General features: G+C 39.0%; 1 protein-coding gene across 5 annotated transcripts in view; it reads left to right on the top strand.

Moving 5' to 3' along the window:
• The window catches only part of phldb1b (pleckstrin homology-like domain, family B, member 1b), an 82,664-nt gene extending 70,742 nt beyond the window's left edge, over window positions 1–11,922 (top strand). For 3 of the 5 annotated variants that reach the window (XM_060888381.1, XM_060888382.1, XM_060888380.1), the window contains 6 exons: window positions 1,252–1,528; window positions 3,720–3,810; window positions 3,932–4,078; window positions 6,978–7,197; window positions 8,392–8,477; window positions 11,498–11,921. In XM_060888381.1, the coding sequence (XP_060744364.1) occupies window positions 1,252–1,528; window positions 3,720–3,810; window positions 3,932–4,078; window positions 6,978–7,197; window positions 8,392–8,477; window positions 11,498–11,638 (962 nt within the window). In that variant the 3' untranslated portion in view covers window positions 11,639–11,921. Of the gene's footprint in view, window positions 1–1,251; window positions 1,529–3,719; window positions 3,811–3,931; window positions 4,079–6,977; window positions 7,198–8,391; window positions 8,478–11,497 lie in introns of all 5 variants that reach the window. The other 2 variants (XM_060888384.1, XM_060888383.1) reach the window with 2 other exon arrangements.
• The last annotated feature ends 2,507 nt before the right edge of the window (window positions 11,923–14,429 follow it).

Here is a 14,429-nt window from a genome sequence, read left to right as displayed (position 1 = left end):
CTTTTACTCAAGTATTGCTTTCTAGTACTTTATAACAACACTGTGTGTGAGTGAGACAGCGTGTGTGAGTGAGACAGCGTGTGTGAGTGAGACAGCGTGTGTGAGTGAGACAGCGTGTGTGAGTGAGACAGCGTATGTGAGTGAGAGAGTGTGTGTGTATGTGTGTTTGAGAGTGAGCGTTTGTGTACAGTACATGGGCATGAGATACAGAGAGAGGATGTGTGTGTGTGTGTGGGAGAGAGAGTGAGAGTATGTCAGTGTCTGTGTTTTTGTACTAGGTGTGTGACTGTTATCTGTTGATGAAGAAATCTCAAATGTTCTTTTTGTTACATTTATGACACAAAAATGTGCAATGTGCCTCTTGGAATCTGCAACATCTTTCAAATGGCTCAGTATTTCTGATAAAATGCTGAATCTCCTCTTTCTAATTTCATCACTGCCGCAGGTTAGTGAGCGGAATAAGTGACCATGTTAAACCATGTTAGTGTTCTATGTCTTCACCTCACAGAATACAGAGCTGTGATGTAGGAAAAAATAACCATACTGTCACTCTCATCCTCCATATTGTCTCACACTTAATGTCCAAATCTGTCCATTCTGCTTCCTTTTGCATCTCTCTCTCTCCCTCTCTCTCCTCTATTTTTTTTTTCTCACCCTTTGTGTCTCTCTCTTCCCCCTCTCTTTTCCTTTCTCTTTTCCTCCTTCCCCCTTTCTCTTTCCCACTTTCTTTCCCTTTTTCTTTTCCTCTCTCTCTCTCTCTCTCTCTCTCTCTCTCTCTCTCTCTCTCTGTCTCTCTCTCTTTCTCTCTCTGTCTCTCTCTCTGTCTCTCTCTCTCTCTCTCTCTCTCTCTCTCTCTCTCTCTCTCTCTCTCTCTATTTTTTTTCTCACCCTTTGTGTCTCTCTCTTCCCCCTCTCTTTTCCTTTCTCTTTTCCTCCTTCCCCCTTTCTCTTTCCCACTTTCTTTCCCTTTTTCTTTTCCTCTCTCTCTCTCTCTGTCTCTATCTCTTTCTCTCTCTGTCTCTATCTCTTTCTCTGTCTCTCTCTGTCTCTCTCTCTCTCTGTCTCTCTCTCTCTCTCTCTCTCTCTCTCTCTCTCTATTTTTTTCTCACCCTTTGTGTCTCTCTCTTCCCCCTCTCTCTTCCTTTCTCTTTTCCTCCTTCCCTCTTTCTCTTTCCCACTTTCTTTCCCTTTTTCTTTTCCTCCTTCTCTCTCTCTCTCTCTCTCTCTCTCTCTCTCTCTCTCGCTCTCCAGGTCAGCAGGTGATAGAGGAGCAGCGGCGTCGTCTGGCCGAGCTGAAGCAGAAGGCTGCAGCAGAGGCTCAGTGCCAGTGGGAGGCGCTGCACGGCTCCCACACACAGCTCAGCAGCTCTCCAGCACCTCCGTTGGTCCATCACTCCATCCTGCACCACACAGCACCCTCTGCTGGAGAGGACAACTACGACACGCTCAGTCTGGAGAGCTCGGACAGCATCGACACCAGCGTGTCCACCAGCAACAACTCCGCCTGCTCACCAGATAACATGTCCAGGTTAGAATAATGAGTTTAATGTGTTTAATTGCTTTAATGACGCTGTGTGTCGGAGTGTCTACAAGCTGTTACATTGCTTTGTAACAACGTCTGTTCTCAAAAAAATGCATTTTATAAACAGAATCCAAATTGCCATCACGTTTCTAAATTTAAAAAGCCATTGAATAAGATTTGATGTCATATGTAGATCTCAAGATTACACGTTTTGTATAATTTAGCATTTTACTTTCTTATTGTTTTTACAACATTCACACTATCACATTATCACCATACAACATCTGGCATTTACAGCCAAATACATTACCACACATTCAGCAAGTCTAAAGTATAAAAAAATAAAAATGATCTTTATTTTCAGAGTGAAAAAAAAACACCTCAAGTGTCTGTTACAATTTATTAAAAAAGGGCAAAATTGAATGCATATTGCAGCAAGGTAACTGTCCATAGGACATGAGGCAAAATGAACAGAAAACCAGATTTAAAGGAATCCAAAAAAAAAGCACAAAGTTTTCTTTTTTGTTCGACTCCCTTGAGGGAAGAAAAAAAATCCTAAAAACTTTTTAATGATTTTTTTTTCTATTAATATCTTAGCATTTTATTACGTGTAATAATGACGAAACATCTGTGAAAGCAAACACTCTAATTGTCTTGTTGATTAAATTTGTACTTAATTTTATCCTAAGGCCATGTAAATTTTTTTGCACCGCTACTACATAAGTGGTGCTAGCTAGCTTTATTAGTTCACTTACTCTAACAGCATTTGGAGCTCCTATATATATATCTATATATCCTAAAAAATTACTTCCTTTTTTTTTCCTTGAGCTGGTCTTTCTGTGTAGCGGTGTTAAAACATCTGTAATAAAGATTTCAGCAGCTTCTGTTTTAACAAACCACTTCCGCAGTTTCCTGTCACAACCGACAGATCAGTCGATGGTGGATTAAATCTGAGCCGGTGTTTTGTTGACACCCAGAACATGTAAGGATTTTATTTGTTGACTTCAGCTCGGCCTTTCGACATGATCGTTCCAGAGCTGCTGGACAAGAAACCAACTCGATCTGCCAAACTCTATCTGCAAGTGGATCACAGATAGACAGACAGACAGACAGACAGACAGCATAGCAAAAAAATGTCAGGCGCTATAATTCAGCACTGCTACACCCCAGAGATCCGTGCTATCCTTCTTCCCTTCTTTCCTTTTTCCTATACAGCAACGTCTGCACCTTTAATGAGCCGTCCATCAGGCTCGACACATTCACAGAGAAATCCGTACACACACATGAATCTGGTACAGTCACAATAACCTGGACGTGAACACCCAAAAACCACAGGATAAGACTATCGATTTGAGAAAACAGCAATTGAGCAATCATTCCTCTGGCCTGTCAAGTCATGTAACCTTTACCCTGAGAAAAATGCTACCTGCATCATCACAAAAAAGCTCAGCAAAGTCTGAGCCAGCTGAAAAACAAACCATACAAAAAAAATCCACTCTTCCCCCAGGCAGTAGTGGTCCACAGCCATCGCCAAGTCCATCCTAACCTTCTCTATAATTGTCTGGTTTGGTGCTGCTTCTGCTCAGAGGCCAGGCGCAAACTGCAGCGCGTCATCACTTCTTCTTTAAGGGGAAAATAAAAGATAATGTGTAGCTTACTGTCTATCCAAGACATGTACAAGTCAAGCATTAAGAGATATCCAGCGCATCATTGCAGACCTTTCCTCTTTCCCATCCTGGACACTGACACTCTGGGAATAACATTGCAAAGCAAACAGAAGCTTCTTGTCACAGGCGCTAACTCTGTTTAAATGCTGTTTATTTTCACATATATACTTTACACTCATATATAATGATTTGTAGCTACATTTTTCCTACATATTTCATTTTAATTACTTGTACTGCTGTATTTATTATCTGTTGCATTATTTGTAGTTATACTACAGTCCTAATATTTTTTTTTATCAGATTTTTATTACAGATCATATGATTTTTTTTTATTTTTTACATTGTTGTATTATTATAGTACAATATTATAGTATATTATAACAAATTCCTGACACCTAATGACTTCTGTTTCTCCGTGATTATGTCCCGAGCTGCTCTGACGCTTTTCAGGCAGACTGAAGCTACAGTAATCGTTTGTTTAAATTAGTACCATGTGGATTAAAAGAAACCTGTGTGCTTCTGTGATCCAGTGCAAGCGGGATGGATGCGCTGAAAATCGAAGAGATGGAGAAGCTTCTAAAGGAGGCTCATCTGGAGAAGGCCAGACTCCTGGAGTCTAAGGTAGGAGTAGACGAGCTCGAAAATCCGTCTACGCGAATGAAGATTGACGTAATGGTGTAACAAAGGAAACAACGAGTTACTAAATTCTCCTGGTGCTTCCTACTTTGTGTGTTTACTGCAGGAGCGAGAGAGCCAGGCACGTAAACAGCTGCTAGAGGAGGAGAGGAAGAGGAGGGAGGAGGCAGAGAAGAGGCTGCAGGAGGAGACGGTGCACCGGCAGCAGCTCATCGAGAAGGAGGTGAAGATGAGAGCAAAGAACTTTTCTCAGGTGAGGTGAACGTTACGCCGCAGATAGGATTAGGTACAAAGTCATGGATCCACAGACAATACACTGAAAGAAAATATCAAACACAATCCCACAACAGGACGAATGTACGAATTGTGTACAATACCGACAGTGTACGAATTTTGACAATACCGTTGTGTCTGCTGTGATACCAGACAATTCAATTGAATTACCTTTGATTGATCATCTGGGATCAGATTTTTATTTTAAGTTGCTAAATAATTCACACATTAGTTTATGAATGCTTTTCATTGCCGTCTTGTTTAAATAATCATTTAATCACTAATAGGCCATTTAAAATGAATCCCTAGTTCTACTGAATGAACTCAGATACATGATTGTTGCCTCGATTCGTTTTAATCACCAGCGTATCACCATACTGTACGTTATTAAGTTAAAGATTCAGATAAAGAATCCATCTGAACAAGACGGTTCTATTGAAACGTATCTACACTTCTGCAATAGCAGCAGTTTGATGAGGTATTGAAGTGTAGTGTGTAAAAACAGCAATTGACTGAATAAAAGTAAACATAAACATTCGATACGGTTGGTGTTGTAGACATGGCGTATATTGAACGAGTGTGTTTTGATGCGATGGGTCAGTGAAGTGTTCGCGTGAATAACAAGGTCACATTTACCTATTTGTTTGGATAATATCCTGCGGCGGAAATGACCAGCGCACCTTACTGAGATTATGTCATTGTTTTGTAGTCGCCCCACATGACATCGTGCACTCGGGAGCACGAGTTAATGAAATCCTCGTGTAAGATTTGTACAGCGTCTGTAAGCAGCTACCTGTAATGTGACCGTCAATATTGTATCAGCGTTTCTCAGCCAGATCCAAGCAGGGGATGCAATGTAATTCCCAGCAGCATATGTTTACCGAATGTTGCGACTGATTACTATTTCATACTTAATACATTTCTTAATAAACTTTCTACTAAGTTGCAGAGAAATGAGGTTAGAATATCGTAGAATTTCTTCTGGTGGCCATGTATGCAAAAGAAAAATGTATTTTAATTCAACACTACCTAGATTTTTATGAAGTGGGAAGTTTGAGGCTGCCAGTAATATGTCCTTATGAGAAGGGATTAAAAATATCTACCTTCATGTACACGTTACTAATGCATTACGTCTTTCGATATTTAAAAGCAAGCTGCTGAAACAAAGTTCTTTTTAATAGTAGTAATAATATATTCATATATAATATAAAATGATTGATCAAATCATAGGGGGCACGGTGGCTTAGTGGTTAGCACGTTCGCCTCACACCTCCAGGGTTGGGGGTTCGATTCCCCCCCTCCGCCTTGTGTGTGTGGAGTTTGCATGTTCTCCCTGTGCCTCGGGGGTTTCCTCCGGGTACTCCGGTTTCCTCCCCCGGTCCAAAGACATGCATGGTAGGTTGATTGGCATCTCTGGATAAATTGTCCGTAGTGTGTGAGTTTGTGAGTGAATGAGTGTGTGTAGAAAATGATAAGCGGTAGAAAATGAATGAATGATCAAATCATCCACATACTGTAAACCATCCATTGTCTGGAGTCACAGATAACAAAACACAATATACCTGTGATTTGTTATTCTACTGGTCTATATTTGTCTATATTTATTTCTTTGTGATTTTAGGTTATTTTAGTTCTTATTAACCGTTCTTGCCATGAGAATAGCCTCAGTAGCTGACATGGCAGTAAATTATAGCAACTAACTAACTGTTATTCTACTGACTAACAAGTGATATAGTGTAGAGCTTTAATAGTGACTGAGGACTGAGAGCTCTGCTTGCTCCTGAAACCCCATAAGAGGATCGCAGGTAGTCGGCTAGCTTGAGGGCGTCTTTTCCTTTGTTTATATTTTTGCCGCAAAAACTTTAATGTATCACTGGTTTTGTGTGTGTTTGTGTGTGTGTGTGTGTTTGTGTGTGTGGGGGGCAGTGTTTCTTTAGAATATTCATAATATATTACTGTAGCTATTGATATTACTGTAGAAATATTGGCCCAGTATTTGGTAAAATCTCAGTATTTCACATTTCGGAGAAAAATTTTTTGTACACACACACACACACACACACACACACACACACACACAGTGGAAATCGATTAAATCTATAGCAGTGTAAAAGGACATACAGAGAACACTGATGTGATGTAGACTTTAGCCATACAAAGAGAAAAAAACTAAGAAAACAAGGAAAATTACACACACAAAGATAATATGAATATACTTGTTTTGTTTGTGTGTGTGTGTGTGTGCATACACGCATGTTTGATACAAGTATATTCATAGTATGTGTATATTAATTAATTTGTGTGTGTGTCCTAGAATTACATATGTTCTTGAGTACTTTTTGGGCTGTTGGCTGTGTGTGTGCATACGTGTGTGTGCATACGTGTATGTGTATGTGAGCATGTGCGTGTGCAAGACCTACATAATATAAATTCTGTAAACATTCTTATTCCTTTGTCACTAAAAATTCAAGTAAAAATGCACACAGTATATTTTATGGAAATTTCCTCTAATCACCGGTTTCACAGCATTAAGTGACCGTGACAGCTATAGCAACAGCGCTCGGTGTGAAAGACTGTGGCAGAGACTTTAAACCTCTGTTCGGGTTTGTAGTGAGGAGTCTGACGCCTTGGGGAAAGACGGCTTTGAGGATTTGCCGCCTGTAGTCCGTGTCCTCAGACACTTCAGTTTATACACAAACAAAATGTCTTTTATATAACGCAGAGCCGCAAGCTGAGCCGTGCCATTTATTCATCATGATTTATTTGTTTAGATGGAGAATGAAGTTCAAATCCCTAGATGTTCGACGATCTGTCAGATAAAGCGATGTCGAGGTTGCCGTCTTAAAAATTGATTTTTTTTCTTTATCTTGCGCTCAAAGGCTCGACCCATGACGCGCTACCTGCCCATCCGCAAAGAGGAGTTTGACCTGCGCTCGCATGTCGAGTCATCGGGTCACAATGTGGAGACCTGCTATCACATCATCCTGACAGAAAAGATGTGTAAGGGCTACCTGGTCAAGATGGGTGGAAAGATTAAATCGTGGAAGAAACGCTGGTTCGTCTTCGATCGCCTTAAACGCACCTTCTCCTACTACGCCGGTAAGTGTTCAGCTCTGCACCCGAGCCCTAAGTGTAAAAGCAGCCTGGATGATGAGAGCCTACAATCCTTAACTGAATCCATTTTATTGGCCAAGTAAGATATCACTTACAAGAAATTCGACTTGGCAGCGAAAGTAGAAGCAGAAGAGTAGAGGAAGGAACCAAATTAAGCCCAAAAAAGTGAAATAAATGAACGAAAGATTTACAGTATTTTACAGCATTTAGATTTTTTTTTATTTTTTTTTTTCCAGTTGATTTCTTAGATGAATTATAAGACATCTTTCTCAAGAGCTCAGTCCTGGCGTAGTGAAGCTAGCGTGGGGGGATGCAGTAATTAGCGGCGGCTTTAGCTCGGGGAAGGCTGCTGTGGTTTCCGATAGCCTCGGGATAGCTCGAGGCATACAAATATCCAGCAGCTCGTCCGCGTTCTGTATGATGCTGATGAAATCGAGCGCAATGCTGTGGAAATTCTGTTTCACACTCAACCGTCGTGCTCAGCAGGGATAGCGGTTTCTACCCCTAATGGTTACACAGGCAAAAAAGATGGCGCAAACTCAATAACAGCGCTGGATTGCTGCCTCCCATATCGCTGCCTCTAAGGGCAGTCTAGTTTTTACCCCTTGTTTTTTTTTTTTCTCCCTTCCAAATGAAGCATGTTCAAAATGATCCTAAGTGGAATGATGCAGGAACTGATTTTTAACACTACGAACAATTTACGACTAGTTTCTCTTAGGAAAAATAAAACAATCATTTATGAAATTAAACATTTTATTCCCCTGAGGCTGTGAGAAAATTTTTTTTTCAATTAAATATGTTTTTTAAAATGAATAGTAAATGCAAAATATAATAGTAATAATAATAATGATGATGATAATAACTAAACTCAAAGGGCAATTCAAGTTTGTCACATGACTTTCATCTCTAATTTGCCATCCCTTCTGTACATACACACACACACACACACACACACACACACACACAAATCCCCCGACGAGACTTTCCATAACTATATAACTCTAAAAAAAAAATCTCCTAATGTTATAGCACTAATAATTGTGAATTTTATTTATTTTCAATAACCAGTGTATTTATCACAAGATGCAGAAAAAGACGGGAGAATTTGAACAAAACGTTATTTCGATTTTCTTTTGTTTGTTTTTTTCTCTCACTTTGTTATGTCTGTCCTGTTCACAGACAAGCATGAGAGCAAGCTGAAAGGAGTAATCTATTTCCAGGCCATTGAGGAAGTTTACTACGACCATTTACGCAGTGCAACGAAGGTAACTCATCCAATTAAGCACAGATTTGCAGCTGAATCTCGCTCTCTGTATCAAAGCTACACACACACACACACACACACACACACACACACACACTGCGCGTTCACACTGCCATCCTCTGTGTAATTGCTGCCTTTTTTTTTTTCCTCTTTCATCCTTATTTCATTTCTTTCATTTACTTTCCATAAATTTGTTGCCCAGTGCTTTTTTTTTTTTAGCATCTTTGAGTGGCTTTGTTTTTTTGTTTTTTTTTTCTTGGTCTCTTCAACTTTCTCTTCTGACCATTCTGTTCCAACAGAAAGGATTTTTCACCCTGAACTTGACAAGTGTACGTATTTCCGGACACGTCCTGCATGCAGTCAAGCCTCCTTTTGCTCGCAGACAAAGCTGAACTGAATTATATATTCTTTTGCCCTTTAATCCTCGTCAATGTGAATTAGTCACAGACTGGACCTCGGGGTGATCGTGCTTGTTTCAGGTTCTGGTGTTGAAGGCTTTAGGGTCGGACAGATTGCATGGTGCCGAATAAAAAAAAAAAAGGAGGAAAATATTTTAAATATTATACATGCATACATATAAAATATATTTTTTTGATAATCTGATCTATTTACCTTCAGCACATTTCTGAACTGCTGCCTCGTCAGTTTCACAGTGGTGTGTGTGTGTGTGTGTGTGAATAACTGTGTGCATCATACTAACTGCATATGTGAATTATTGTCTGTGTGTATTTGTTTATATTAAATGTTTTTTTTTCTGGATTTCTAAGTTTATTTGGATTTCTTTTTTTTTTTTTTTTTTTTTCTTCAATCATGATTATTGTCTAATATTTTAATATTACCCAAGATTGCTTGTGTATTAATTGTTCTCGGAGGTGGAAAATTATGCACAATGTCAATCCTGACCACTATTTTTTCTCTCTCTCTCTCTCTCTCTCTCTCTCTCTCTCTCTCCCTTTTTTTTTTTTTTCTTTTCTTTTTTCTTCCAAATTTTTATGAAACTCTCATGAACAGAATAGTGAGATTGCCTTCACCGAGTAGCATATATGCAGTGCTTCCTTCAAATTTGGCCAAAATAATGAGCCTTGGAAGACAACTGTCTTATGCTGTCTTTTGGAATTGGATTGCCATTATTTTCAGGAGAAAAGCCTCGAAACGCTGCCCAGAAATGTCTGCCAAGACAGTTCAGGATCCTGAATGGCATGCCGTAAAATTTTAAGGAGAAAATTGTCTTCAGTAACAATATTTTACATGTTTGAAACGTAAAGAACGAGACATTATGGGACAAGCTGTTCATTCTGTACGTATTAAGCATGTACACTATTGTTACCGTGGACATTTTTCCTCCTTATGTTTTACTGCTTTAGCGACGACCCGGTGGTGTGATGTGGAATTTAACCGTTGCCACATAAGCTGAAATTTATTATTTTTCTTTAACAGCATATCCAAAGGGTTTATTCCACTTATAAACCTTTTTTTCTTTTAATAACGAACGCCTCTTTATACGTTTGATCCATTTGTAGTCATGTTCGATGTGTTGGTTGTCCGTAAAACAGGTTAGTTCCTATAACCAAAGAGTCGTTCCCTCAGCAGCATCTCTGCAATTTCTCTCTAAAAATATTCATCAGGAGAAAAAAACTCTGCTTGTTAAATTGGAGAGAAGCGTCAAAATGCGTGTCCTCTTTCCTGAAGACGCTCCTGAGGTGGAAAACTGTGTGGAAGGCTGCTGCAATATACTGACACCCAAGACTCCTTATTCTTAAACGTTAAATAAACATTGTTCATAAATGTTAAATAAACCCTTACAGAAAATGTCACCGTATCATCAATTCGATATTCATTTTATAGATAGATAGATAGATAGATAGATAGATAGATAGATAGATAGATAGATAGATAGATAGATAGATAGATAGATAGAAATATGATATGAAGAGAGAGAGATTAATATTAAACGGATTCAAAATCTCTTAGATATTATGTTGTGTATCTGTCACTTCTCTGTAGCTGTTACTATAGAAACAGTGACATTCAAACAAGCGCACTAGTCAAGAGTCGGTCAAGTCAAACAAATATATTGTTATTTTAATATCGCCATATATAGCGGCTGCAGTACATAGTGAAATGAAACGATGTTCCTTCAGGACTCTGGGTGTTACAAAAAATGCAGAGCTACATGAAACTTAACCAAGTAAATTAACACTGTTTTACATGTGTAAAAACTTGTGCAAAAAGAAGGAGGCACTAATACATCAGTGTACACAGACCAGCGCAGAGCAGTGTTCAGTTCTGTAGAGTGGAAGTAATGATGTGTTGGTTGGAAACAAATGACAGCAGCAGTTTAGAGCATTTACATCAACCTGTGGTTTGAATTACAGCTGCCATTTATGTTATGGAAAACTTCTCAACACCTCTAAGATTAATCCTTAATGAACAAGTCTGAGGTAGAAATGAGGAAGAAACCTTGAGAGGATCCAGACTCAGAAGGGAACCTCATCTTCATTTGGGTGTCACTGGACATTATATAATGTAAATAATGTCATTTCTGCAACAATTTGTAATCGAGTGATTTTAAGCAACCAGGAGCTACTGAGGAAGTAATAGGTCAACGTCATTTCTGAGTTCATTACAGACTCGACACTAATTCCTTCCCGGCGAAGTCTTTAAATGATCGCAGATGAAGACGCGAGCACAAAGCTGACTGACACAACTGATATCTGACAGCGCTCGAAAAAATGGGATTCAAAAAGGACGAATGATTAATGCTCAAATTTCCAAATCATGTACCATAAATAAACTGAACAGCATTTGTTTTTAAACCAGTGAGGAGATGTTCAGCACCAACAGTGTTCTGACTAGCAATATTAACTTCTATTTAAACCCGAAGCGGAATTAGCCGTGTTGACCCGCATGCAGGAACGTCAATCAGAGTGATGCTAGCAGATAAGTTTTATTATTAAAACCATAACAGATGCTCAGTGATTTTCTCTCGCGGCTTATTTCTCTTTTGTGTCTTGCTGTCAGAGTCCAAACCCCTCCCTGACCTTCTGCGTGAAGACCCACGACAGACTGTACTACGTGGTGGCTCCGTCTGCAGAGGCCATGCGGATCTGGATGGACGTGATCGTAACAGGAGCAGAAGGCTACACGCAGTTCATGAACTAAAGTCGTACGAGGACATTAAAAAAGAAGAAATAAAAGGTCAAGCGTTCACGCCAGGGAAACTTCAAGCCTTTTTTTTTTTTATTTTATATACTTTTCTTTCTAGGATGTATATTCATCTCAGCTGTACAGTCGTCAGACGGTCGTCAGAGGTTTTCTACACCTTATGCCTGGATTTTAAAAGGGATTCTTACAAGATTTAAAAAAAAAAAAAAAAAAAAAAACGAGAAGCAATTGTTTGTTGATGGTTTTGACCAACAGACATCTCTGTGGCATTTCATCGTGTGTGTTTTTTTTTTTTTTTTTTTTTTTTTTTTTTTTTTTTTTCTTTCACAACTCCTTTTCTTTTTTTCTTTTTTTTATCTGCAGAACTTTCTCCACATTTAAAGTGTGGTAGAGCCAAATGACGTCTGGACTTTTTTTATTATAATTATTATTATTATTATTTTTTTTTTTCTAATGATTTTACCTCCACTATATGAGTGGTTATGGATATACAGATCGTACCTGTAGAGATGATGTTAAAAGCAAATGTATCTTAGTCGATGTGGGTTCTTTTTTTTTTTGTTGTTGGGTTTTTTTTTTTTGTTTTTTTTTTTGAGTTTTAGACAAATACCCAAGAAACAAGAACCTCAATCGCCAAATCTCATGAACAACTCCGCTTCACCTGCAGTGGCTCTGTATGTCCTTTCTTTATCCACTTTGTTTAACCAGCCAAACATCACCTGTATGTCCATACACACACACACACACACACACACACACACACACACAGTATTGGGGAGTCTATTTGCCAAGTCCTGACTTCATCTTCAGCCTTCACTTCTTAAAGGAAGCAGCCGTCCTCAGTACACTGCCACCTGAAGGCTCTTTGGTGGCCGAACTTAATAAAACACAAAACGAAACGCTAACCAACTTAACCTTCGCATAATAATGCAAATCATTCAGTGCCTTGATATTTCTCCACATTTCATCACTGCAATATTGTTGTGAGAAACCTGCAGGACCATGAAAACACCAGAAATACTGTACACACTGTTTACTTCAAACGTATTTTTATTCTTCAGAGATCTATTATTGTGACTATTCATAACAGTTGTTTGCACAAGGCATGCAGTCGTGACGATGGGAAAGTGATATGTAAACGATTTATCAGCTCAAAAAAAGAAAAAAATGTAAAAGGTATTAGCTTTTAGAATGAATAGACGTTGAATCCTTTATACAGATCAGAGTAAAGAATCTGTCTTGGCCCATGTTCGACTTTGTCCTCTGAACTTATCTAAGCTGTGATTTCAAAAGCGATCATCTTAATTTTTGTGTTTCTGAAATGTTTTTCCAAATTCTATTGTTCTATGCGAGAGTTTTCCCTAAAATCACTCTGCATGCATCCAAAATACTGATTACAGTTATTATTTTGCCAGTGTTTTTATTTCAATTCAGTGTGTAATTTTTTTTATTTATTTTTTATTTTTTTGGACCCCTCTGAAAAACCGAATCTGAGTACGTCCCCTGCAGTGTTTTATATGTTTTCAGTGTTATGTTGTGTGCACATGGAGAACCATACTGTACTATGACAAGTCACATGCATAAAAAAATGCATAAATCCTGTTTGTTATTTTGTTACTAACACACACTTATACACGACAACACTATGATATAATATGATGGTACTGTTCATGTGGCACTTTAGATGGATTTCATGGAATTTTTTTCAGGTTTATTAAAAAATATATATATATACAAACCCTTTCGTTATCCTTTCTCCTGTGCGGTTCAATTAAATTTTAGAGCTTTTAACATTGGACAATTTCTCAAAGCAGATGTACAGAACATAAAGTTCCACAGTAATGAAACTGAAAAATAATATTACTAGTGACCAAGTTATTACTACAGCTGTAATGAGATGCCTCATGATTTCATTTATTTATTTACTTACATTCATTTTCTACCGCTTATCCGAACTACCTCGGGTCACGGGGAGCCTGTGCCTATCTCGGGCGTCATCGGGCATCAAGGCAGGACACACCCATCACAGTGCCAACTGCCAACCCATTGCAGGGCACACACACTCTCATTCACTCACGCAATCACACACTATGGACAATTTTCCTACCATGCAGGTCTTTGGAGCGGGGGAGGAAACTGGAGTACCCGGAGGAAACCCCCGAGGCACGGGGAGAACATGCAAATTCCACACACACAAGGCGGAGGAGGGAATCGAACCCCCAACCCTGGAGGTGTGAGGCGAACGTGCTAACCACTAAGCCACCGTGCCCCCCTTATTTACTGTACTTACTTATTTTAACAAAATTTTATGTGTGATATAAAACTGTAGGTCAGGCATCTGTTTATCTGTTCTCACTCCAGTGCATTTCTGAGCGCAGTGTTTTCAGCACAGTCTTGTGCACACGTGAGAATTGTGTTTTTAGTGTGTAAAAGACAGTACAGCTCATCCCAGAGTGATGAAGAAGATGCATTCTGTTCACCCCATCTTAACTAGAAAATATCACAAGTCGAACCATGACCTAGCTTACCCAGGAACTGGGACGGCGGCAGAGGTGGGCTTAGTCTTGCTCACCCAAAGTTATTTATTTATTATTTTTTTTATTTTAGTCAAAGGCTAATAAAGTTCAAGCAGTTATCAAGTTAAATAACGACCCATCCCAGCCAGTATTAGCTAATTACCCAAAGTGTGCTTTCAGTAATATCTTCTGCTCATTTCATCATTCCAGGTATTGCACATGACCCAAAGGTCCTATTTCGCATGTCAGACGTACTGTATGCCACTACTGAC

This window comes from Tachysurus vachellii, chromosome 15 (assembly GCF_030014155.1).
Source record: "Tachysurus vachellii isolate PV-2020 chromosome 15, HZAU_Pvac_v1, whole genome shotgun sequence".
Taxonomy (NCBI): domain Eukaryota; kingdom Metazoa; phylum Chordata; class Actinopteri; order Siluriformes; family Bagridae; genus Tachysurus; species Tachysurus vachellii.
Note: the sequence above shows the minus strand (reverse complement) of the source record. Positions and strands in the feature narration are given on the sequence as shown.